The 27,497-nt window shown below is 44.5% G+C and overlaps 1 protein-coding gene across 1 annotated transcript in view; it reads left to right on the top strand.

The window, feature by feature from the left end:
* Positions 1-27,497, top strand: part of LOC120980019 (mucin-5AC-like) — a 230,892-nt gene that overhangs the window by 11,008 nt on the left and 192,387 nt on the right. The window contains exons 3-7 of the mRNA XM_040408884.1: positions 18,813-18,857; positions 22,250-22,511; positions 22,594-22,711; positions 26,433-26,517; positions 27,086-27,192. Of these exons, the coding sequence (XP_040264818.1) occupies positions 18,813-18,857; positions 22,250-22,511; positions 22,594-22,711; positions 26,433-26,517; positions 27,086-27,192 (617 nt within the window). The remainder of the gene's footprint in view (positions 1-18,812; positions 18,858-22,249; positions 22,512-22,593; positions 22,712-26,432; positions 26,518-27,085; positions 27,193-27,497) is intronic.

The following is a 27,497-nucleotide window of genomic DNA, read 5'->3' as shown; positions in this document are numbered from 1 at the left end:
CTTTCTCTGAAAGGTTTGTGAGATGGAGAGCTGAACGCTTCCGTGTGACATGGTGGAGATGCTTGGTGACGGAGGTGGTGTTGTTGGTGGCACATCCTCTGTTTGCTGGGCGGCAGTTGCCAACGTTCCTCCAGAGGCAGAGGAAGAGGCTGAGGCAGCAGCAGAAGAGGGAGCAGGAGGGGCCTGAGCCCTTTCTTGGTTTTGAAGGTGCTTACTCCACTGCAGCCCGTGTTTTGCATGTAGATGCCTGGTCATGCAGGTTGTGCTAGGGTTCAGAACGTTAATGCCTCACTTCAGGCTCTGATGGCACAGCGTGCAAGCCACTCGGGTCTTGTCGTCAGCACATTGTGTGAAGAAGGGTACTCCTTGAAGCTGCCTTTGGTGTGCTCGGTCCCTGGTGACGGTGGCTAGTAGCAGGCGAACTGTTTTGGCGACGGCTGCTCTGCTTTTGCACCCTGCTCCCGCTTTTTCTACACTGTTGGCTCAGTCTCACCATTGCCTCTTCCTCCGAACTCTGAAAGTCAGTGGCACGACCTTCATTTCATGTGGGGTCTAGGACCTCATTGTCCACTGCATCGTCTTCCACCCAGTCTTCCTCCCTGGCCTCCTTTTCGGTCTGCAAACTGTAGAAAGACGCAGCAGTTGGCACCTGTGTTTCGTCATCATCAGAGACATGCTGAGGTGGTATTCCCATGTCCTCATCAGGAAACATAAGTGGTTGTGCGTCAGTGCATTCTATGTCTTCCACCCCTGGGGAAGGGCTAGGTGGATGCCCTTGGGAAACCCTGCCAGCAGAGTCTTCAAACAGCATAAGAGACTGCTGCATGACTTGAGGCTCAGACAGGTTCCTCGATATGCACGGGGGTGATGTGACAGAATGATGGGCATGGGTTTCAGGCCATCTGTGCGCTTTCTGCAGAAGACTGGGTGGGAGATAATATGAACGTGCTGGATCCACTGTCGGCCACCCAATTGACTAGCGCCTGTACTTGCTCAGGTCTTCCCATCCTTAGAACGGCATTAGGCCCGACCAAATATCGCTGTAGATTCTGGGGGCTACTGGGACCTGAGGTAGTCGGTTCAGTAGGACGTGTAGCTGTGGCAGAACGGCCACGTCCTCTCCCTGCACCAGAGGCTCCACCAACACCACCACCACGACCATGACCGCGTCCCTTATTAGATGTTTGCCTCATAGTTAGCGTTCACAAAACAAAGTAAAAAGTGGTTAATTGTGTTAAAATAATTAACCGCAAATATAAACCCTGATACTTTACAGTTCGGGTTCGCTCCACTCTAGTCAGGAGTAATTCTTGACCATTCCTCTTTACAGAACTGTTTCAGTTCAGCAATATTCTTGGGATGTCTGGTGTGAATCGCTTTCTTGAGGTCATGCCACAGCATCTCATTTAGGTTGAGGTCAGGACTCTGACTGGGCCACTCCAAAAGGCGTATTTTCTTCTGTTTAAGCAATTCTGTTGTTGATTTACGTCTATGCTTTGGGTCGTTGTCCTGTTGCAACACTCATCTTCTGTTAAGCTTCAGCTGGTGGACAGATGGCCTCAAGTTCTCCTGCAAAATGTCTTGATAAACTTGAAAAACTTGTGATGATAGCAATCCGTCCAGGCCTTGACACAGCAAAGCAGCCCCAAACCACGATGCCCCCACCACCATACTTCACAGTTGGGATGAGGTTTTGATGTTGGTGTGCAGTGCCTCTTTTTCTCCACACATAGTGTGGTGTGTTTCTTCCAAACAACTAAACTTTGGTTTCATCTGTCCACAGATTTTGCCGGTACTGCTGTGGAACATCCAGTTGCTCTTGTGCAAACTGTAAATGTGCAGCATTGCTTTTTTTCCGTTAGCAGTGGCTTCCTATGTGGTTTCCTCCCATGAAATCCATTCTTGCTTAGTGTTTTACGTATCGTAGATTTGCTAACAGGGATGTTAGCATATGCCAGAGACTTTTGTAAGTTTTTAGCTGACACTCTAGGATTCTTCTTCACCTCATTGAGCTCTTGCAGTCATCTTTACAGGACGGCCACTCCTAGGAAGTGTAGCAGCAGTGCTGAACTTTCTCCATTCATAGACAATTTGTCTTACCGTGGACTGATGAACAACAAGGCTTTTGGAGATACTTTTATAACCCTTTCCGGCTTTATGCAAGTCAACAATTCTTAATCGTAGGTCTTCTGAGAGCTCTTTTGTGCGAGACATCATTCACATCAGGCAATGCTTCTTGTGAAAAGCAAACCCAGAACTGGTGTGTGTTTTTTATAGGGCAGGGCAGCTGTAACCAACACCTCCAATCTCATCGCATTGATTGGACTCCAGTTGTCTGACACCTCACTCCAATTAGCTCTTTGAGATGTCATTAGTCTAGGGGTTCACATACTTTTTACACCTGCACTGTGAATGTTTACATGGTGTGTTCAATAAAAACATGGTAACATTTAATTCTTTGTGTGTTATTAGTTTAAGCAGACTGTGATTGTCTATTGTTGTGACTTAGATGAAGATCAGATCACATTTTATGACCAATTTGTGCAGAAATCCATATCATTCCAAAGGGTTCACATACTTTTTCTTGCAACTGTATATACAATAAGTGAGAAAAGAATATAGGTTTATCTAATGATAAAAAAAGCGAGATTATTCGATATTACAAAGATATAGCAATAGAGATGGCCTTGCATTTCGCCTGGCGGTCGTTTCAAGGCAAACTTTGCTCATTCGCTGTTCGCCGAACAGGCGAACATATAGCGATTTCTGCCGGCACCATATTCTTTGCATTGTGCAGAACTTTGACCTATGACACATCCATCAGATGGGACAGGACAGCTAATTGAGAAGTTTCAGCACATGGACACACCCCCTACCCTATAAATAAACCCAATCTGGCCGCCATTTTACATTCTGTTTTTTGCCAGTGTAGGGAGAGGTTGCTGTGTGGAGCAGGAACAGACTGTTAGAGAGTATAGAGACACAAAACGCTAGCTAATTGGGCCCCAAAAGTCCTTTTGAGGACTGGTATTGGTGTGCTATCGATAGGTGTGACATACTGAGGGGTGTAATATACTTATAATATACTTTCTAACATAGAAAGTATATTATAGTGCATTTGTATTGTGCAGCAGCTGTGTGCGGTTCTGATTCAATACTGCAGCTATACAGAGGGACAAACGCTATTGGAACAACTAATTGCAACTAGTGTGATATACCAGTTGTCCCCAAAAAAAAATAATCGGATTGAGGCAGGGGTGTGATATACCTATACTATAATTTCTATATAGTGCATTTGTATTGTGCAGCATTTGTGTGCGGTTCTGCTGAGATTCCGCAGCCATACAGAGGGACAAACGCCATTGGAACAACTAATTGCAACTGGTGTGATATACCAGTTGACCCCAAAAAAATACGATTGAGGCAGGGGTGTGATATACATATAATATCATTTCTATATAGTGCATTTGTATTGTGCAGCATTGGTGTGCGGTTCTGTTGAGATACCGCAGCTATACAGAGGGAAAAACGCCATTTGAACAACTAATTGCAACTGGTGTGATATAACAGTTGCCAACAAGAAAATCTGATTGAGGCAGGGGTGCAATATACCTAGAATATTATTTCTATATAGTGCATTTGTATTGTGCAGCATTTGTGTGCGGTCTGCTGAGATACCGCAGCTATACAGAGGGACAAACGCCATTGGGACAACTAATTGCAACTGGTGTGATATACCAGTTGCCCCCAAAAAAATCTGATTGAGGCAGGGGTGCGATATACCTATAATATAATTTCTATATAGTGCATTTGTATTGTGCAGCATTTGTGTGCGGTTCTGCTGAGATACCGCAGCTATAGAGAGGGACAAACATCATTGGAAAAACTAATTACAACTGGTGTGATATAACAGTTGCCCCTAAAAAAATCTGATTGAGGCAGGGGTGCGATATACTTAGAAAACAATTTCTATATAGTGCATTTGTATTGTGCAGCATTTGTGTGTGGTTCTGCTGAGATACCGCAGCTATACAGAGGAACAAATGCCATTGGAACAACTAATTGCAACTGGGTGACCGCCTAATGGACCTCCCGCCACATTATAAATTGTTCTTTTCTGTACGGTGAATTAATAATTTTTGGGGCCTGTAGTCCACTGGCCTGCAGTAAAATTGATATCCATTGACCGTCTAATATACCTCCAGCCACATAATCATTGGATGTTTTCTGTACGGTGAATGCATAATGTTTGGGGCCTGTACTCCACTGGCCTGCAGTAAAATTGATATCCAATGACCATCTAATATACTTCCAGCCACATAATCACTTGATGTTTTCTGTCAGGTGAATGCCTAATTTTTGGGGCCTGTACTCCTGTGGCTTAAAAAAATAAAAATCTAGGCTCCAGCAGGGAACATTTCTGAAAATTTTGCTTTAAGATGCATATAAATGGCCCCTGATTGAAATACATATTTTTGGGGGGAATTTTTGCCATTGATCCCACTCTGGTATGTCACTGTCCATGTTGTGGGACGGTTTGTGCACTTCTTGTAAGTATTTGGTGGCTGCAAATATGACCTGAAGGTTTTTTAGGTTCACCCGTCATTAAAGTGAATGGGGCCCGCTGAAAACTTGCGGTTCGTGAACATTTGATTACGTTCGCGAATCATCCCGGCCGATGTTCGTCCATCACTATATAGCAATATATTCTATATATTTGCAAATTCTCGAAGTGCCAATATTCACAATAAAGATTTTGCGCTCAACATTACTCCTATTAACATAAATCCATATTGAGTGAGCTCCCCCTTTGAAGGGACGAAGGGTATTTAAACTTTCTGTATAACTAAAGGAGAGCTCTAACCACGAAAATCATATATTAGAAAATCAATAAGTACAGAATTTTTTATCCTCTCTGCTGTTTCATTTGTTTCCTAAATGCAACTTAGTACAACAAAGTATCTAAATAAGCCTACATTAACAATTTCCTACTATTTTGCTTCTGCAATGTGTGTAAGTTCATCCTCTAGCTGCTGGTGTTGCTAAATCTGACATATCTGCCAGAACTGTGCTCCTGGCTGTGTCAGCTCTCTCTGCTCTTCCCCTCCCTTCTCTCAGTGTTTAAAATAGCTGCATGAGGTTGTACACCTGTATGAAGAGTTATGAGCACCAAAGGAAGCCAGATCTCACAGGCTGTAGATAACAAAGCGCATATTATGCAGTTGTGGCAGGGGAAGGCAGCAGCATCCTAAATACACAGATCTAACATATTACTGAAAGGGGCATACCAACATGAGAAAAGACTGAGAGTAGGAGTGAGTTGAATACTGCATATCAGATGTCTGAAAATAAACAAAGGAATGAAAATTGCAGAAAATAAATAGGTAATTTTTGGAAACTGCGTTTCAAGTTAAATCTGTTATTGCAGATTGAAGCCTCCTTAGGGTATATGTATATATATGTATATATATAAATATATATAAATATATATAAAAAAAGAAAAAAAGGGGATGGCAGCACCGTCACAAAGACACTTGGAAGAAAAGGGTGCACAGGCCCAGATGTGGATATAAGCCAATCCAACAAATGTAAAAAATGAAAAAAGGGCAGCACTCCACTGGATTAAAATAAAATAAACTTTATTTACCCATAGGCTACAGCGACGTTTCGGCTCATACACAGGAGCCTTCCTCAAGCAGTGTGCATACATCAAAACTCTGGGTACATATAGTGTTACAGCCAATTAAGAACAATTACATGTTAAGTGAACATAATTAATAAAAAATCTAAATACATGATGCCATATAAATATCAAAAGCAATAAGACCAAACATATGTGAATATTAGATCGTGATACATACAATTGTGAAATAATATGGTAGATATAAATAGTACAATACATTTGTATTACACAAATCACATAACAAGTGCCAGCTGAAGATGATTGCATAAAGTGCAAAGTGCTTACTGTTACAGGTGATGACTATAATGGAAGCGGGAGGGAGAGTGGCTGTTGTCCATGTAGACATGTGCGATCCGGCGTACCTGAATCCCCACTGCGCATGCCCCCATGACGCATAAACTGTGTTTCCGTCTAGCATTAGCCTCGTCACGCTACGCATGCGCTCTTAGGCTATAACGCTATCGCGGCCATTTTGGATAAGGGCAGAACGCCCACTGAGTTACGCTGCTATTAAGGACAACTAATAGTCCCGGTATACCGCAGGCTAGGGGTGAAAAAGGACATATATACATGTCCGAGTGTCTCAGTGGCTAAGTGGCTAAGTGGACTAAGCAGAGGGCCAACACCTGCAAATTGAAGTGGGGCGCCCCACCAAGGCTATAGAGCGGTAGCGCATCCGCATGTAGATGCAGAGTCGCACCGCTACTTCAGTCAAAGTCCATCCATCGCCACCTCACTCTGAGGGATCTCCTCACCACACCCCGCCATAGTAGTAACGGAATCTGAGTTAAAAGTACAGAGGTAGTTATTTAAGGAAATACACAAGCCTAAAGATCATGTAGAGCAGACGCGTCCAGACATCGTGACCACACAGCCCCAATGGACATGACGCCACTTCCCCATATCCCGAATCCAATGAAAATTTATCTAAAAGAAGAAGAAGGAAGAGAAAAAAAGAGAATACATTAAAAAAAGGAAAGACTTGGAGAATAAACCTAAGATATATGCTTTGTATACACAAATCACATACTACACAGAAAGACAGTCGACATGAGTGCAAAGAGAGAGGGCAAACCACGCAACTAACTCACTCCAACCCTATAGTCCACATTGAGACCACATGGCTGTAGAGAATTAAGTGTATAAATCCATTTGAGCTCTCTCTTTTTTAGGAGTCCAATCCTGTTGCCTGCGGTATACCGGGACTATTAGTTGTCCTTAATAGCAGCGTAACTCAGTGGGCGTTCTGCCCTTATCCAAAATGGCCGCGATAGCGTTATAGCCTAAGAGCGCATGCGTAGCGTGACGAGGCTAATGCTAGACGGAAACACAGTTTATGCGTCATGGGGGCATGCGCAGTGGGGATTCAGGTACGCCGGATCGCACATGTCTACATGGACAACAGCCACTCTCCCTCCCGCTTCCATTATAGTCATCACCTGTAACAGTAAGCACTTTGCACTTTATGCAATCATCTTCAGCTGGCACTTGTTATGTGATTTGTGTAATACAAATGTATTGTACTATTTATATCTACCATATTATTTCACAATTGTATGTATCACGATCTAATATTCACATATGTTTGGTCTTATTGCTTTTGATATTTATATGGCATCATGTATTTTGATTTTTTATTAATTATGTTCACTTAACATGTAATTGTTCTTAATTGGCTGTAACACTATATGTACCCAGAGTTTTGATGTATGCACACTGCTTGAGGAAGGCTCCTGTGTATGAGCCGAAACGTCGCTGTAGCCTATGGGTAAATAAAGTTTATTTTATTTTAATCCAGTGGAGTGCTGCCTTTTTTTTCATTTTTTATAAATATATATATATATATATATATATATATATATATATATATTTGTGGTCAAGGCTACGGCCAAGGGGATGCCTGGAAACCCTAAGGAGATAACACTAAGACTAACCTAACTGGACGTGTTTTAGATGACCTGACAGAATGACTAATGATGTGCCCTTTGCCATTGCTGTGGGTAGGCCTATAAGGGGGCATACCCTGTGGAAATAGAAAGTGAAGAGGGGGAGGGTGACACCTGAGAACTCACACCCGTGGGTGAGACCGTGCCTTGTTTTTTTTTTACTTCTTGGACCCTGGATGGAAGGGGCGACCGGGACATTAAGTTCTGAAACGCTTGTAGCGGTGGAGCGACAGACAATAGCGATTTAAAAAGTGAACCTGAAGAACGTGACAGGCAGCAGACATTTGATAAACATAAGCTCGAATAAGCGTAACAGTCAATGGACATTCGGGAATAATAAATGTAAGCCTGAATAATGTAAACAGGCAACAGACATTAGAAATTTTAAAAACTCAAGCCTAAGTAACGTAAACAGGCAACAGACATTAGAAGTTAGTAAACGTAAGCCTGAATAATGCAAACAGGCAACAGACATTAGTAATTAATAAACGTAAGCCTGAATAACGTAAACAGGCAACAGATATTGGTAGTGAGTAAACATAAGCCTGAATAACGTAAAAAGGCAACAGACATTAGTAGTTAGAAAATGTAAGCCTGGATAACGTAAAACAGGCGACAGATATCAATCAACGTAGGCCTTAATAAAGTAGACAGGCGACAGAACAATAATGATTAATAAACGTGAGCCTGAAACGTAGCAGGCAACAGACATGATGATTGATACCGTAGGCCTGAATAACGTAAACCGGTGACAGACATTGAATAATAAACGTAGGCCTGAATAACGTAAACAGGCAACTGTAATCAATTAACGTAAGCCCGAATAATGTAAATAGGCAACAGACATTAGAAGTTAGTAAACGTAAGCCTGAATAATGCAAACAGGCAACAGACATTAGTAATTAATAAATGTAAGCCTGAATAACGTAAACAGACAAAAGACATTAGAAGTTAGTAAACTGGAGAACGGCGGCATCTGCCGGGAGAACGGTGCGGGGAGCGCGAACTGCTCCTGTGAGAGATCGGGAAGTCCGGGGAAAAGCCGCGACGCATCGGTGTCTGGTGCATGACCGACTCGGGGCAACAAATCAAGCACTTCGTAGCAGCGCCGCGCGTCACAGGCCCTACGACGTGACGTCATCACGCTCACCGCCATCTTACCTGTATTTCCCCATTTTTTTTTTTGTCAAAAAACTAAAATCCAGACGCAGATAGGAGAAGACAAATTTCATTTTTGCTAATCATGACCCTTCACCAAGACATACAAAGTGAATAGTAAAACTTCCTTATACCTAGTAGGAACTCACTCCTATTGTATTATTGGCTTCAGCTGAAGTAAATCAAAGCAGATTGTTTTGGCTAGCAAAGGCAAGGAGACCAAGCTGAGTGAATACGAACCGCGGCATGAATACAAACAGTAGCACAAAAACCAGCTCACCCAAGCACCACAGACCGGTCTTTTTTTTTTGTAACAGAACCGCTCTCCAGTAAAAAAGCTATGCTTTAACAGAACTGTTGCTATCCCTCCATTATTTCTTCTGGCAATGCTGGTACAACATGGCAGCTGAGTGCCAGACAGACGGATCCAAGGGAGCATAGCCAGAAGGGTAGAGAACGCTGGAGGCAGACACCCCGTAGCTGCGACACTAGGAGCGGTGAACGAGAGACCAGGGTGGCGAACTAACAGACAGATGAAACAGCCACACCGTGCGAGACCGTGAGTGTGCCGCACGTGCAAGGAAGCCGATGGCGTAGCCGCAAGTGCAGGTAAGGAAAGCTCAAGGCAGGGAGGGAGATCAGAATGATCCATGTGCTTGAAAGCTGCGGGAGCCCTACCCAACCTGCAAGCCCAGCCAGAAACAAACCCAGAGCGGCGGTTGTCCTTGAGCCCGATTTGCGCTTACCGTAAGAAACTTTGGCTGGCTCAGGGCACCGTGGCCCATGGATACTTACGAGTCGAGCACACTTCAGCGTAGCTGCTGTTGGTGTGAGCTGCTTGGGTCAGGGATGAAAGCACGCTCCCTCCTGCACCTGAGAACTCACACCCGTGGGTGAGGCCGTGCCTCGTTTATGAAGTGCCTCCGCCTCTCCCACAAATACAGGCTGACTCATCAGCCTTAACTACATATAAATGGAAAAATAGACAGCACTCCAAGGGCTATAAAACAATGAAAAATGTATTCACCCATGTGGAACAATACAGCAGCAACGTTTCGGCTCACCCATCTATGGATGAGCTGAAACGTCGCTGCTGCTGTATTGTTCGACATGGGTGATTACATTTTTCATTGTTTTATAGCCCTTGGAGTGCTGTCCATTTTTCCATTTATACATTTTGGGCTATTAGCCTATGACCAAGGACATAGCACCCTATTCTTTGTTTTGATTTTTTGTCGGTGCTGCCAACCTTTTCTATATATATATATATATATATATATATATATATATATATATAAAAATAAAAGAAAAACCACCAGCAGCACCATCCAAGAGAAAAAAGGAAAAAAGGGAGGGTGCAAGGCCCAAGTATGGCAATAGGTGCTGACCCACTTGTATAGGACAAAAATTGGACTGCCCTCCAAAGGACTTTCCAATGAGTCAATATGCTTTATTCACCCATAAAGTGGCACAGAGCGACGATTCGGCTCATACATGAGCCTTTCTCAAGCATTGGTGCAAAATGAACAGCAAACATATAAAGGTGTAACAATCAAAGTAATCAGTGAAATGACATGATTGATAATTAGAGTAATAATACAGATAAAAAATATATCAAAATACATAAAAGGTCAATTATCATCACTAAAAGATAAAGTGACAAAGTGCATATTGTAAATCAGATACATTGCACAGTACATTACATACAACACCATATAATGTGCATAATTAGATCCATCTGTATGTGCAATCAGTGCATACACGTAATCAATGTGATCATAAGTAGGAGGAGAGAACAAATTGATACCTGGATGAACGATGAAGCCCACACATACTGTCTAAAGATTACCTCTGCGCATGTTCCGGCTGCATTACATCATCAAAGTAATAATAAGCTATATTATTTGTGTCTATTATATATTATTTATACTCATTTATTTCACTTTTTTAGACACTTTCACACACCTGGGAGAAGGTGTTATGGACAAAGAATGTGCCTGGAGGTTGGATGAAGAGCCCCCTGCAAAGTACAATATCACTCTAACACCTCATCTTTGAAGGAGGATTTGTTTTTTCAATAAGGCTCCTTTCGCGTGTCCCGCCTGCATTGCATGAGGGCGTTCCCTCTTCGTTTTAACAAGATATCGTCTTGTACAGTATAAGTGCTGATGTCATCAGTATGGTATTTTCTTTATAGTTTCGCACATCCAATGACCAATTATGTCACAGCCGATAGAGGAGAACCCTCTTTGTCACGATATGGGGCAGGATGGGGACCCTTAATGGGTGTTGGCACCATTGGGGCGCCGAATGGGCTTGTGTAATCCATCTTGGAAGAGATGGTCGCTCGCCTAACCTGCCTGTGATTGGAATTCTGTCACGGAACCATGAACCAGACGTACAACAAGAGATAAGTGAAAATAAGAAGGCTTTATTGAAAATAAAGCTGTAAAGCAAAAGTCCAAACGGATGGTGAAACCGAGCAGAGTCTTTGCGAAGCCAGAGGTCAGGAACCAGAAGGGTAGTCAGACGAAGCCAGGATCAGGAACCAGCAGGGTAGTCAGACGAAGCCAGGATCAGGAACCAGCAGGGTAGTCAGACGAAGCCAGGATCAGGAACCAGAAGCAGCAGCAGTCTTAGAAGCATGTGAACACAAGAGGACCAAGCAAGGAACTGAAACCACAGACCTCCTATATATATGAGCTAGGCATCCAGCTCCTCCCAGTGGGAAGGAGGAGCCGCAGGGTGGAAGGCTACAAGAAACCCAGAAACCAAGATGGCCGCCAGCACATGTCAAACGAAGGAGAACAGCAAGAAGGTAAGACCATGACAGTACCTCCCCCTCAAGGGCCCCTCCTCCGCGGAGCACAAAACGGTTTCTGAGAGGCTCGGAGCAAGGCAGGAGCATGGACATCTGCGGAGGGAACCCAGGAACGCTCCTCTGGACCATAACCACGCCAATGGACCAAAAACTGCAACCGACCGCGGACCAGGCGTGAGTCCAGGATATTGCTCACCTCATATTCCTCACGATTGCCCACTTGGACCGGACGAGGCCGAGGAACCGAGGAAGTGAAACGATTACACACCAGTGGCTTCAACAGGGAGACATGAAACACGTTGGAGATCCGCATGCCAGGAGGAAGCGCAAGGGCATAGGCTACCGGGTTTACCCTGCGAAGCACTCGGAAGGGACCAACAAAGCGAGGCGCCAGCTTGGGAGTGGGCACTCGAAGGTTGAGGTTGCGGGTGGACAACCATACACGGTCTCCGACCTGGTAGGAAGGAGCAGGCGCTCGTCTGCGATCAGCCTGGAGTCTCTGGCGCTGCGCAGAGACCTCAAGGGACTTCTGGATCTGTACCCAAGAAGCACGTAGGACGGAAAGGTGATCCTCCACAGCCGGAATATCCTGGGGAGAGAATACCTCCGGTAACACGGCAGGTTGGAACCCATAATTGGCCATGAAGGGAGACGTCCCAGAGGAAGAGTTCACCGCCGTGTTCCTGGCAAACTCAGCCCAAGGCAGAAGGTCAACCCAATTGTCTTGGTGATCGGAGACATAGCAACGAAGGAATTGCTCCAAGGCCTGATTGGATCGTTCTGCGGCCCCATTGGACTGAGGGTGGTAGGCCGAGGAGAAGGAGAGATGAATCCCCAACTGGGAGCAAAAGGCGCGCCAGAACCTGGACACAAACTGACTCCCCCGATCCGACACAATCTCCTTGGGCAAACCGTGCAACCGGAAGACCTCCCTGGCAAAAATCGTGGCCAACTCTTGTGCAGAGGGTAACTTCTTGAGAGGAACACAGTGGCACATTTTGGAAAACCGATCCACAATCATGAGAATGACCGTATGGCCTCGGGATGCAGGGAGGTCCACAATGAAATCCATCCCCAGGTGTGACCATGGGTGCTCCCCGGTGGCTATGGGTTGCAGAAGGCCCAACGGAAGGTGCCGAGGGGACTTACTCTGGGCACAAACGGAGCATGCCGCTACATATGCGGCGATGTCGGAACGTAGGGAAGGCCACCAGAACAGACGTGAAACAGCCCAGGACAGCTGATTCTTTCCAGGATGCCCCGCGGTCTTGGAGTTATGGTAGGTTCGCAACAACCGAGTGCGCAACTCCTCAGGCACAAAACATCTGCCGTTGGGTCTCCCAGAGGGAGCACCAGATTGAGCCGCCAAAATCTGCTAACCCAGGGGAGAGGTCAGGCTGGTGCGAATGGCGGCCAGGATCTGATTCGGAGGTATGACCGAAGTCGGAATCGACTCCTCCCTGGACAGCTCGGAGTACTGCCATGATAAGGCATCCGCCCTGATGTTCTTGGAACCGGGTAGGTAGGAGACCACGTAATTAAAACGTGACAAGAACAGAGCCCATCTGGCCTGACGTGGTGTCAATCTCTTGGCCTCAGAAAGGTAGGTCAGATTCTTGTGGTCCGTCAGGATGAGAACCGGAACCACCGAACCCTCGAGCAAGTGCCTCCATTCTTTAAGGGCCTGCACGATGGCCAATAACTCCCTGTCACCAATCTGATAGTTGCACTCCGTGGAAGACAGTTTCCGGGAGTAAAACCCACAAGGAAGCAGAGGACCCTCTGGTGTTCTACGCTGAGACAGAAGGGCGCCTACTCCCGTCTCAGACGCGTCCACCTCGAGGACAAAGGGCAACTCAGGAATGGGATGCGACAGAATCGGAGCCGACACAAAGGCGGACTTTAGGGCCTCAAAAGCTCGGATGGCCTCGAGCGGCCAGACCTGGGAATTACTGCCCTTCCTGGTCAGATCCGTGAGAGGCTTGGCCAGCATGGAAAAGTCCCTGATGAACATCCGATAATAATTGGCGAAGCCCAAAAAGCGCTGCAGGGAACGAAGACCACTGGGCTGGGGCCACTGTAAGACAGCCGAAACCTTCTCAGGATCCATGGAGAACCCCTCAGCGGAAATGATGTAACCTAAGAAAGTTACCTGGGATCGGTGAAATTCGCATTTCTCAAGCTTACCGAACAGCTTGTTCTCTCGTAACCGTTGCAACACTCGTCTGACATCCAGAATGTGGGCCTCCATGGATTCAGAATATACCAAGATGTCATCCAAATAGACCACCACACACTGCTGCAACAGGTCACGGAAAACATCGTTGATGAATTCCTGAAAGACTGCGGGCGCATTGCACAACCCAAAGGGCATAACCAAGGATTTGTAATGACCGGTCCTGGTGTTAAACGCGGTCTTCCACTCATCGCCCGCCTTGATCCTTACCAGGTTATATGCCGCCCTCAGGTCGAGTTTGGTAAAGACCGTGGCCCCTTTAAGGCGATCGAACAGCTCGGAAATCAAGGGTATCGGGTAAGCGTTCTTGATCGTGATGCGATTGAGACCCCTGTAATCGATGCAAGGCCTCAACTCACCGCCCTTCTTTTTCACAAAGAAAAATCCAGCCCCTGCCGGGGACGAAGATTTGCGAATGTGTCCGCGTGAAAGCGCCTCCCTCACGTACTCCTCCATGGCCTCATTCTCCGCTACCGACAGTGGATAGACTTTGCCACGAGGAGGAACGGCACCAGATTGTAACTCTATGGCACAATCGTATGGGCGGTGCGGAGGTAGGGCAACCGCGCGCACCTTATCGAATACATCCCGGTACTCCTCGTATTCAGGAGGCAACAGAGAGTCCGAGGAAGTACACAGCAACCTGACAGACCCATGGATGCAACTAGCCCCACACTGCGGTGACCACGAGAGGATCTCGACCGATCTCCAATCGAAAGTCGGATTATGCTTCTGGAGCCAGGGGTACCCCAAGACCACCGAGTAGTGTGGAGACGAAATAACCTGGAGGCAGACCGACTCTCTGTGAACGGCACCAATGGCTATCCCCACTGGAAGGGTCTCATGAGTCACGTGTGGCGGCAGAAGGGGTCTGCCGTCTATCGCCTCAAGAGCCAGTGGGGAACCTCGAGCCTGCAGAGGAATGGAATTGGCGGCAGCGAACACACTATCAATGAACAAACCACCAGCACCAGAGTCCACCAACGCCTGGGTCGTCACCGAGCCCCCGACCCAGGAGAGGACAACAGTGATCAGTGGTTTGTCAACACGGGAAACCGGGGACGAGGAGACTCCACCCAAGATCTGCCCCCGACAGGATCTCAGGTACGAGCGTTTTCCCGGACGGTTCGGACATGCCAACCGAAAATGCCCACCGAGACCACAGTACATGCATCGGCCCTCGCGTCTCCGGAGTGCCCTCTCCCCCTCGGACAGGCGAGCAAACCCCAGCTGCATGGGTTCACCCCCAGACAAGTCATCCCCAGGAGGCGTGGGAGGAGAGGGAGGCACGGGTGGGACAGCAAACGTAGGCACCAATCTGTTAGAAGACCTCCGCAGGTTCTCCTTAAAGGAAGGTCTCTCCCTGAGTCTGGTGTCAATCAAAATCAGGAAAGAAATAAGAGACTCGAGCTCAACTGGTAGGTCCTCAGCTGCAACCTCATCCTTCAAGGCATCAGAGAGACCATGAGAGAAAGCAGCGACCAGAGCCTCATTATTCCAGCCCACCTCTGCTGCCAGGGTACGAAACTCAATGGCGTATTCAGCTACGGATCGTGAACCCTGTCTGATGGACATAAGGAGCTTCGCAGCAGAGGCAGCACGAGCCGGCACATCGAATACCTTCCGAAGAGAAGCAACAAAACCGGAAAACTCGGCAACCACCGGATTGTTGTTCTCCCATAAAGGGCTGGCCCAGGCCAAGGCCTTGTCCGAGAGCAGCGAGATCAAGAAGCCCACCTTTGATCTCTCAGTGGGAAAGGCATGTGGCAGCAACTCGAAATAAATGCCCACCTGGTTAAGGAAACCTCGGCACTGAGTTGGCTCTCCCCCAAAGCGCTGTGGAAGAGGGGCAGAACCGGTCATACCCCGAAACACCGCAGGCGCAACAACAGGTGTCGGGGTAGACTCTGGCGCAACAACCGGAGCGGCAGTAGGAGCGAGCCCTGGAGCGACAACCGACCCATCGGCAACGGGAGCGAAATGAGCCGTGCGTTCAAGCAGGGTTTGCAACGCCACAGCGAACCGACCCAACAGGTGATCCTGCTGATCAAGTCTGGCAACCAGCGTGGGTAGCGAGGATGGCCCTGTACCGTCAGAATTCATGGCTTGGTCCTAATGTCACGGAACCATGAACCAGACGTACAACAAGAGATAAGTGAAAATAAGAAGGCTTTATTGAAAATAAAGCTGTAAAGCAAAAGTCCAAACGGATGGTGAAACCGAGCAGAGTCTTTGCGAAGCCAGAGGTCAGGAACCAGAAGGGTAGTCAGACGAAGCCAGGATCAGGAACCAGCAGGGTAGTCAGACGAAGCCAGGATCAGGAACCAGCAGGGTAGTCAGACGAAGCCAGGATCAGGAACCAGAAGCAGCAGCAGTCTTAGAAGCATGTGAACACAAGAGGACCAAGCAAGGAACTGAAACCACAGACCTCCTATATATATGAGCTAGGCATCCAGCTCCTCCCAGTGGGAAGGAGGAGCCGCAGGGTGGAAGGCTACAAGAAACCCAGAAACCAAGATGGCCGCCAGCACATGTCAAACGAAGGAGAACAGCAAGAAGGTAAGACCATGACAAATTCATCCATAGTGACTGTTCTGATAAGGCGTAAGACGATTGTGATAATTCTTTGGTTACCGTGATGTGTTTAAAATAAGTCTGGCAATGTTCCCTTCCTTAATATGGCGGAGTTTACAAGGGAGTCGGTGCTGCGCATGCGCCGCCGGCTCCAGCCGTCAGCTAATGGACTTGGAATGTGATGCACGCTTGCGCTGCTTTGGTCATTGGTTGGCCACTTTGCGACTCACTTGTGTCTCCATTCGGCCCTACTTTGATGATGTAATGCAGCCGGAACATGCGCAGAGGTAATCTTTAGACGCGCCACGTGTGACATAATTGGTCATTGGATGTGTAAAACTATAGAGAAAATACCATACTGATGACATCAGCACTTATACTGTACAAGACAATATCTTGTTAAAACGAAGAGGGAACGCCCTCATGCAATGCAGGTGGGACACGCGAAAGGAGCCTTATTGAAAAAACTAATCCTCCTTCAAAGATGAGGTGTTAGAGTGATATTGTACTTTGCAGGGGGCTCTTCATCCAACCTCCAGGCACATTCTTTGTCCATAACACCTTCTTCCAGGTGTGTGAAAGTGTCTAAGTGAAATAAATGAGTATAAATAATATATAATAGACACAAATAATATAGCTTATTATTACTTTGATGATGTAATGCAGCCGGAACATGCGCAGAGGTAATCTTTAGACGGTATGTGTGGGCTTCAACGTTCATCCAGGTATCAATTTGTTCTCTCCTCCCACTTATGATCACATTGATTACGTGTATGCACTGATTGCACATACAGATGGATCTAATTATGCACATTATATGGTGTTGTATGTAATGTACTGTGCAATGTATCTGATTTACAATATGCACTTTGTCACTTTATCTTTTTGTGATGATAATTGACCTTTGATATATTTTTTATCTGTATTATTACTCTAATCATCAATCGTGTCATTTCACTGATTACTTTGATTGTGACACCTTTATATGTTTGCTGTTCATTTTGCACCAATGCTTGAGAAAGGCTCATGTATGAGCCGAATCGTCGCTCTGTGCCACTTTATGGGCGAATAAAGCATATTGACTCATTGGAAAGTCCTTTGGAGTGCAGCCCAATTTTTGTCCTATATATATATATATATATCCCCTGCAGTGGCCCTCCAATAGTAATCCATAGATGCCGAAGTAATGCCCCTCAGCTCTTACAAAGAGGCACTTTATTGTGGAACATAGATGGGTGGGAATTGCATGGACAGGGCTTTATTGAACACCCAAAGAACTTTATAACTATACAGTTACCTAATAAAACTTTGACTACCTGCAACTATGAGGCTTAAGATTAAAATGACTTACACAGATACTATTGAAATCAATAATAAATGTATTCTGCCACTGATGTACATAAGAAAAGTTTTTGATGAGTGTGAGTGGCAATCTCTCAAACAATGGAAAATAGTGAACTCGCCATAGTCGTACTCCTAGCAATACTAGTTGCATGTAGAATTCCAGTAATGGAGATGCAATGGATATGCCTTTAGGTAATTTTTTTATGTGCTTTGAGAAATGATGATAGAGGTCAAAGGAAAATCCTCTCGCCAGATGTAATAGAGGTGCAACAAACAGGGAAAAAAAATAAAGGACACAGGATGTGAGCTCACAGAAGATGAGGAGTTACAGGATAAATTACATGGAAATTAGAACATAGATAACTTAATAAAACTAAATATAACATTGGTTAAGTACTCTAAGTACAGTGGGTAACAACACAAAATACAATAATGAATTGTAATTGAATGTCATAGCTGGGATAGCCAAAAAATCTTTTTAGTAACAGGGCTCAGACCTCAATAAGGATATATTATTTTCCATACAGCATTTTGGACTAGAAGAAAACAAGTGAAGGTTCACTTGCAGTAATCACCGCCTTTATTGGGCCTATAAATTCAAGTGATCCACAAAAACTCAAAATTATATTTTAAATGTAAATGTATAAAATGCTATGCACAGTTTATCAAGAAACACTAGTAAACCTTGCATGTCTGGTTTTGCTAGCATTTTTGCACATACTTGTTTGTGAAATTGAGTAGATAAAGATAATGTGTATTATTTAATTTTCCCTTCTATAACAAACTATAGTATACTAGACAAACAGGACTTAATACTAAATTTCCTGTTGTAAAGCCAATTAGCAACTGTAGTGCTTATAAGTAGTCCTGCCTGAACAGCTTGTAGGAGAAATAACATATACCTAGTCTATTCTTTAACACAGCTAATTTAATAAGTGGGAGAGGATACATAATTATCATGATCATATCTGAGTCTGATCATATTTCTTTACAATATTGAATTACTGTGACAGTAACACTGGAGTTTCAACAGCGTGTATTGTATTCCAGGAAATCGTAAACTTCGTCCAATAAAACCAACCCCATCTCCAATACGTAAGTAATAGAAGTACATGAATAAATGTTAATTATTTGAATATGTTTGTGGTGTTACTTAATAGGAATCTATCACATTGACCCTGCAGTTCTATATGTAGGCAGCATGTTATAGAACAGGAGGAATTGAGAAGATTTATGTATAGTTTTATAGGAAAAGATTTAGTATAACTTTTTTTTTTTTTTTGCTTAGGAGCCCAATGGGTGGTCCTTCTCAGTGGCGTGCATACAGACTGTCAATCACTGAGCAGGGTTTACCTATTAAATTCCTAAGGATAGAAAGTCTGGAGAAATAAATTAATAGAATACAACTTAGGCTACTTTCACACTTGCGTTCGGAGCGGATCCGTCTGGTGTCTGCACAGATGGATCCACTCCTATAATGCAAACGCTTGCATCCGTTCAGAACGGATCCGTCTGCATAACTGTTTTTTTCAGATCTGATTTTTCACTTCGTGAAAACTCAGATCCGACAGTATATTCTAACACAGAGGTGTTCCCATAGTGATGGGGACGCTTCAAGTTAGAATATACTAAAAGAACTGTGTACATGACTGCCCCCTGCTGCCTGGCAGCACCCGATCTCTTACAGGGGGCTGTGATCCGCACAATTAACCCGTCAGGTGCCAGACCCCCCTCCCTCCCCAGTTTTAAATTCATTTGTGGCCAGTGCGGCCCCCCTCCCTCCCCAGTATTATATTCATTGGTGGCTAGTGCGGCCCCCCTCCCTCCCCAGTATTATATTCATTGGTGGCCAGTGCGGCCCCCCCTCCCTCCCCAGTATTATATTCATTGGTGGCCAGTGCGGCCCTCCTCCCTCCCCAGTATTATATTCATTGGTGGCCAGTGCGGCCCCGCCTCCCTCCCCAGTATTATATTCATTGGTGGCCAGTGCGGCCCCCCTCCCTCCCCAGTATTATATTCATTGGTGGCCAGTGCGGCCTCCCCTCTCCCCCCCCACCCCTAATTAAAATCACCCCCCATCATTGGTGGCAGCGGAGAGTTCCGATCGGAGTCCCAGTTTAATCGCTGTGGCTCCGATCGGATACCATGGCAGCCAAGACGCTACTGCAGTCCTGGCTGCCATGGTTACTTAGCAATTGTAGAAGCATTATACTTACCTGCGATGTCTGTGACCGGCCGGGCGCTCCTCCTACTGGTAAGTGAAAGGTCTGTGCTATAAGCAATGCGCCGCACAGACCTTTCACTTACCAGTAGGAGGAGCGCCCGGCCGGTTACAGACATCGCAGGTAAGTATAATGCTTCTAAAATTGCTAAGTAACCATGGCAGCCAGGACTGCAGTAGCGTCTTGGCTGTCATAGTAACCGATCGGAGCCCCAGCGATTAAACTGGGACTCCGATCGGAACTCTCCGCTGCCACCAATGATGGGGGGGGTGATTTTAATTAGGGGGGAGGGAGGGAGGGGGGCCGCACTGGCCACCAATGAATATAATACTGGGGAGGGAGGGGGGCCGCACTGGCCATCAATGAATATAATACTGGGGAGGGAGGGGGGCCGCACTGGCCACCAATGAATATAATACTGGGGAGGGAGGGGGGCCGCACTGGCCACCAATGAATATAATATTGGGGAGGGAGGGGGGCCGCACTGGCCACCAATGAATATAATACTGGGGAGGGAGGGGGGCCGCACTGGCCACCAATGAATATAATACTGGGGAGGGAGGGGGGGCCGCACTGGCCACAAATGAATTTAAAACTGGGGAGGGAGGGGGGTCTGGCCCCTGCTGCCTGGTAGCACCTGATCTATTATAGGGGGCTATGATACACACAATTAACCACTCAGGTGCGGCACCTGAGGGGTTAATTGTGCGGATCACAGCCCCCTGTAAGAGATCAGGTGCTGCCAGGCAGCAGGGGGCAGTTATTACACAGTTCTCAGTATATTCTAACTTGAAGCGTCCCCATCACTATGGGAACGCCTCTGTGTTAGAATATACTGTCAGATCTGAGTTTCACGATCTAACTCAAATCCGATGGTATATTCTAACATAGAGGCATTCCCATGTTGATGGGGACGCTTTAAGTTAAAATATACCATCGGATTGGAGAAAACTCCGATCCGATGGTATATTAATAGGGACTCCTGACTTTACATTGAAAGTTAATGGGGGACGGATCCGTTTGCAATTGCACCATATTGTGTCAACGTCAAACGGATCCGTCCCCATTGACTTGCATTGTAATTCAGGGCGGATCCGTTTGGCTCCGCACGGCCAGGCGGACACCCGAACGCTGCAAGCTGCGATCGGATGTCCGCCTGCTGAGCGTAACGGAGGCCAAACGGAGCCATACTGATGCATTCTGAGCGGATCCGCATCCACTCAGAATGCATTGGGGCAGTACGGATCCGTTCGGGTCCGCTTGTGAGAGCCTTCAAACGGAACTCACAAGCGGAACCCCGAACGCAAGTGTGAAAGTAGCATACTGAATCTTTAGCCGCTTTTGTTTTAATACATTTTGCATAAACCAATAGCACAGATAAATATCAAAATCTTTCTATTATATTTTATAAGAGAAAAATGTTTCTTCCTTCCCCGACTCCCTCCTAAAGTAACATTCTCACCAAAGGAATACAGGATGCCCATAAAAGACTATAAAGAGCGGTGAGGCGAGTGAGTTGCAGAGAGAAAGAATAGACATACAGTGAAAGAGCTTGTTTTAAAAGACAGAGACGCACTTGCTACCGATAGAAACCTAGGCAGATGACAGGAAAAATGTTGTTAAAGGGAGAAAGAGGCATTTTACTCTTATTAAATGTAACAATGTTTCTTATATTCACCTGCACTATTGATCTATGCAATATTTGTTGAAACAGCTTTTGCCATTTAAATTGCCTGTACATAGTACATGCATATCCTCCAAAACAGATAACTATCAAATGTGTATGGGGCCCCCGACTTTTCCAAATGATAGATGTTGGGGGAGATAAGCATGGATTTCAACATGCCCTATCTTTTTGTTCTTGGGGAAATAAGCTGCTCTCTAGCAATTTCTGACAGTGGTAGTCACTACAACAAAATGTTCAACCACCACTTTCAATGAGAAATTGCAGTTATATGTTGAATAATAATTCACATTGTAGAAAAATAAAAAAAAATGTTCATTCTTGGAGTGGATTTCACATGGAACTTACGATTCAAATCAACAGGGGGCCTAAAAACCACCTGAAAATCCTGTCAAAATCCACATCAAAATCACTTCAAATGGAAAACCACCTTCAAAAAAACTGTGCAGACAACACATGAAATGGTGGTGCAGATTCCGCACCTAAATTTGAATCATACTAACACAGTGATTTTCCAGTTGTTGGATAACATCTTCACACATTAAAAGACTACTGTTCATTCCAGATACTTTTTTTTGCAGAACAATTTAAAAGTCACAGTGGACAGGTTTGCAGCACATGGGGAAATGATCACTTCAAAACATTTGATGGAGATACCTACAACTTTCCTGGCACATGCAATTATTTATTTGCCTCCCACTGCAAAAGCAACAATGAAGACTTCAACATTCAGATCCGACGCACTGAGATAAAGGGCATCCCTGTTATAACCGAAATAACAGCAATACTAAAAGGAGTGGTGTTGGAAATAAAAAACAATACTATAATGATGGATGGGATCATGTAAGTTGTTCTTTAACTTCTTTTCACCATCTAGGCTTAGTGTCTCATTGTAAAATGGCAACTGATGACACTTATTTCGTAGGGTGAAAGAGGTTCCTGCTGAAAAGTCTAGGGTTCATATTGGCAAACTCGGCCACAACATCAAGATCAAAGTATCCAATGATATTTCTCTGATATGGAACAGAAAAGACAGTCTGCTGGTAAATGAAGATATAGTTGCATATGTATATTGTACAGTATATGACTTTGCACTGACACTGCACAGGGGAACCACTCTATAGGGGTTTATTTAAGTCACACGCCTATGTCTAGGAGTCTTTCAAAAGAGATATCTTGGACAGCTGCAGAGCAGGCAAGTTTCCTGCAAAGACTGTTGGCAGACTCAACTAAGAAGACCCTAGTTCTTATATTGCTTCCATTGCCATCAGGTGTAGCTGTATCAATATGTACGCAGTGAACTAGCCCTGGTAGCAATTATCTACAATTTTTAACATTTCAAGGAGTATTTCATGGCTTTAAAGGGCTTGTCCCATGAAGACAGTGTAGCCCCTATCTACAGGATGGAGGTTAATATCTGATTGCAAAAAGGTCCAACTGCTGGAACCCCTGTCGATCACAAAAATGGGGACCTATGCTCCCCATTCTTGTCTGCCCCTGCATTCAACTCCATGGGACTGCCAGAGATAGCTCTCTGAAAGCCCCATACAGCTAACTGGAGCGGCAGCACACAAGTGTTACTAGAACTCTATTGAAACAGTAGAGAACCCACCTTGTTTTTGTGACTGGTGAGGGCCCCAGTGGTCAAGCCCCAACCAATCAAAAACTTATCCTCTATCCTGTGGATATGGGGTATATTGTCTTCATGGTAAAACCCCTTTAATATTGATGACCTATTCTTAGGATATTTCATATTCCTGATGATCAACCTTTTCATAGGATGCATCGAAACATTTACAACTCTGTACATTATGTGATAGGACTAGTAGAACACTGCTTTGAAAAAAATGCCTCTGTGTAAATTGTACATTTTAGCATTATGTAGAAAATGAAATTCTAATGAACTGCATGTTGTATGCTAATTACCATTGAAGATTCATGAAGGTGGTGCTGCTGTCCTTAAAACTCATGCAGTCCAGTCTTTATACCCTCATTTTCCATTTATTAACATCCTCCTGCAGGTGCTAGTAGTGAGAGACTAAATCCTTAGGGGTACCAATAGGACGATCTTTCACAAAGACCAGGATAGTCGAGCAGTGTGTAATATTCCTGGCACTCTAGTTTGACATAGCAAAGAATGCGTTGATAGATTAAAGGGCTGGCGAAGACCTGGCAGTCATGGTACACATTGGTACCAATGACAAAGTTAGAGGTAGGTAGAAGGTTCCTGATTTCAGGGATTTAGGTAGCAAGCTCAGGACAAGAACCTCAAAGCTAGTATATTTTGAAATACTACCAGTACGAGGAGCCACAACAGAAAGGCAGGGGGAGATTAGAGAGGTTTACGAGTGAGTCAATAACTTCTCTGTCAGCTACAGGCTCTATCATAAGAATGGGCTGCACCTCAATGGGGAAGATGTACCTGTTTTGGCAGAGAATATGGCTAGAAGGTTGGAGGAGTATTCAAACTAGGGACTGGGGGGCGGGAAATTTCATTATAGGAGTGGAGAATAGTGCTGATAGTGACCTAGGGCAAGGTAAGAGAACTGGGGTGGAATGGAGGGAGAGACTAGAACAGGTTATAAAGGTGCAGGGTAAAAAATATCCAAAAACCTCTTAATTTTATGTATACTAATGCCAGAAGCCTGACTAATAAAATTGGTGAACTGGAATTAGTAATGCCTGAGGAGGACATAGTGGGAATAATTGAGACATGGCTGGATTATAACTATAACTGAGTGGTTAACTTACAGGGTGTGAAGCAGGGACAGGCCTCATATATGAAGGACGATATGTATCTCCGAGAATGCTGCAAGAAACCTATTAAGGAGATACATATCGTGGTTTGCTGTAGTGCACCTGAGACGTGCCACGAAGGTACGCAGCCTTGGTGGAGTGGAAGCCAGAATCTAGAGTGTCCAATAAGATACATAGTGGACACTGTTGTTACCTAGTATAGCTGGTATCAGCTAATCCGGGCCTGACTTTTACTGGGAGTAAGCAAAGAGCTGGGTGGGTGCTTACTCCCCACGATCCACTCCTGGGTTTATACATGGCCCATGTCCACGATTGCGTTTAAAAGTCAGCAGCATGAGGCAGGATGTGTCTGTTGTGTGAGATCTGCAGATCACACACTGCAAGGCGTGTGTGAAGCTAACACTAGCCTGTGGACACTTCTAAAGGAGCCCTGAGCCTGCATGACTTTATTGTGTATGACATGGACTGATTACTTGTCCCGGCTGCGATCCGGCTGAACTGAACTGAAACAAGCTGAACAAGCAATAAATCATTTTAAAGTGACTTTGTTGTGTCCCTGCCTGTCTTTAAAACTGGTCATAGGAGCCCAATGGCATAATAAGGGTTACAGTTTATTTAGGAAGGATCATAAAAACTGAAGAGGGTTGTGCCTTTATGTAAAGTTCTGTCTAAAGCCCACACTCCCGGAAGATCTAAGTGAGGGAAAGGAACATGTGGAGTCAAGTAGGAAATAAATTGAATATGTAAAAGACAGATAAAAGCAGCAAATCTGGAGACAGAGAGGCTAGTTTCCAAAGAGAGTAAAACTAACGCTAAATGGTATAAAAGTATTGGCCCTTTAAGGATGACGAGGGAGAAGGTGTAGAGGGTGATAAGGAGAAAACAATCTATAAAAAAAAAAAATTCTCCACTTTATTCGGAAAATGAAATGTCAGATGAAATGCAACGTGTCAAAGTAAACTCCCCATTAAATGTGACCTGTCTGACACAGAAGTAACTGCAATGGCGTGTGAAAAATATAAAAATATACAAATCACTGGGTCTAGATGGCATACACCCCATATTTTAAGAGAATTAAGTAATGTCATAGACAGATCCTTTTTATTTTTTATATTAAAAAGATTTTATGGGATTTTGATACTGATGAGATGACCTATCTTCAGGATACGTCATCAGTATCTGATCGGCGGGGGTCACGGTGGGGATATCTCCTGTGAGTGCCACAACCTTCTCGCAGCAGAATAACAGGCCGAACTGGATGGACAAATGTCTTTTTTCGGCCTTATGTACTATGTTACTATGTTACTAAGCACAACGCCATACATTGTATAGTGTGTGTACTTGGTATCGCATATAGCCTCATTGAAGTCAATGGGGCTGAGCGCGATACCAAGCTCAGCCACTATACAATGTACGGCACTGTGCTTGTTGATCACTAGTGTTGAGCAGATCGAGCTTAGATCCGAAGGCAATTCGCTCAAAACTTTTAATGTTATACAGAAATACATTTCCATACAGCATTCAAACGTATGGGGCCCCGGCAAGGCAAATTCGTTATCACCAATGAATAACTTTGGAATTTGATTTTTGAACTTTAAAACCATTTTAGAACATGTCTATGTAGTCTGCTTCAGTACCGAGGTTCCAGCCAGTACCGAAGCCGACTTCTGATCCATGTTTTAAAATTGTTTTAAAGTTTAAAAATCAATGGCCGAAGTTATTCAATAAAAGTTGATACTATTTTACATGACAGTGCTTTATGTCTGCTGGACATTTTCTCACACTCCTACTGCAAGTTCACTTTAACAGCCCTCTTAGTGAAGCTACTACGTGAGAGAACCTATTCTTGGAAGTCAATGCCCTAGTATCCTATGAGGAAAAGGAGGTGTTGTCATTATATGTTAAGAAGACAAAACGTGATCAGATGTCTGTGTAGGTGTGGTCACTATTTGAACAAGACATTGGCTTTATTTTTAGTCATTTTAAAAATTGTGTTTTATCTTGTAGCTGAAACTGAACCGTAAAAAATATGCAAAGCAAACCTGTGGACTGTGTGGTGATTTTAGTGGTGTCCGTGGATTCAAATTAGATGGTAAGAAACTATTCAAATTGTTCCGTATTCATTCAGTACATATAGTAAAAATAAAGTGGCTTCCACAGATGAGAGGGGGAAAGGGCATGAAAGACATTGAAAGGGCAATAAGGGAGCCCAGGCTCCCAGCCCAGTCATTCAGTCGTTCATGCAAGCAATATAAGATTATCCTTACGTCTTACGTACGTGGAAAAGAGTTCATATTCTTCAATATTACAGACTCAAATGGACTACTACACGCCCTCTATCTTCCCCTGCCTATAGCTGGTCTGCAGGAGGTATTTTAAAGCGCCTCCTTCTACAGGAAGGCGTCGTAGCAACTTAGGTTCCTAGCTTTTCTAGTTTCCTATTTGAAGATTATCCTTAGGTCTTACGTACATGGAAAAGAGTTCATATTTTTCAATATTAGAGACTCAAATGGACTACATGTCCCACTATTGGTGTCTGCATGCACTATTGTATTCTCTCCAAGAAGCAATGTATATATGTAAAAATAGTTCCAAATTACAGCATATGAAGTTTTCAGTTTCTGTAAAATTATAATACATTTTGCATTTTCCTTATTCAGGTAAACAGCTCACTCCAGTGCAATATGGAAATTTACAAAAAATTAGTGGTCCAACTGAAGAGTGTCTAGATGTGCCTTCTTTCACTCCGAAATATTGCAAAGATAAGGTACAATAAAAAACAATAAAATTATGTTTTTTCTGAGTTAATTAGTATGCATGAGAATACATTTGTTAACAAACATTTTTGGAATTAGTTCTAATGGGCATTGAATATAAAATCTAATCCAATCACTATCCCCCGGACACTCACAGCAAATTATTTTGTAAAAACATGTAACATATCTACTTAATTGTATTATTATGACATGATGAAATTTTGTAGAGTAAAATCTGGCATTTATAACATATTGCAATCTGTCCAAACCGAATATTTAACTCCTCTACCATTGATACAAACTGAAAAGAATGGCG

Source organism: Bufo bufo, chromosome 10 (genome assembly GCF_905171765.1).
Source record: "Bufo bufo chromosome 10, aBufBuf1.1, whole genome shotgun sequence".
NCBI lineage: Eukaryota > Metazoa > Chordata > Amphibia > Anura > Bufonidae > Bufo > Bufo bufo.
The sequence above is the reverse complement of the archived record's forward strand: the minus strand, read 5'-3'. Positions and strand labels throughout refer to the sequence as shown.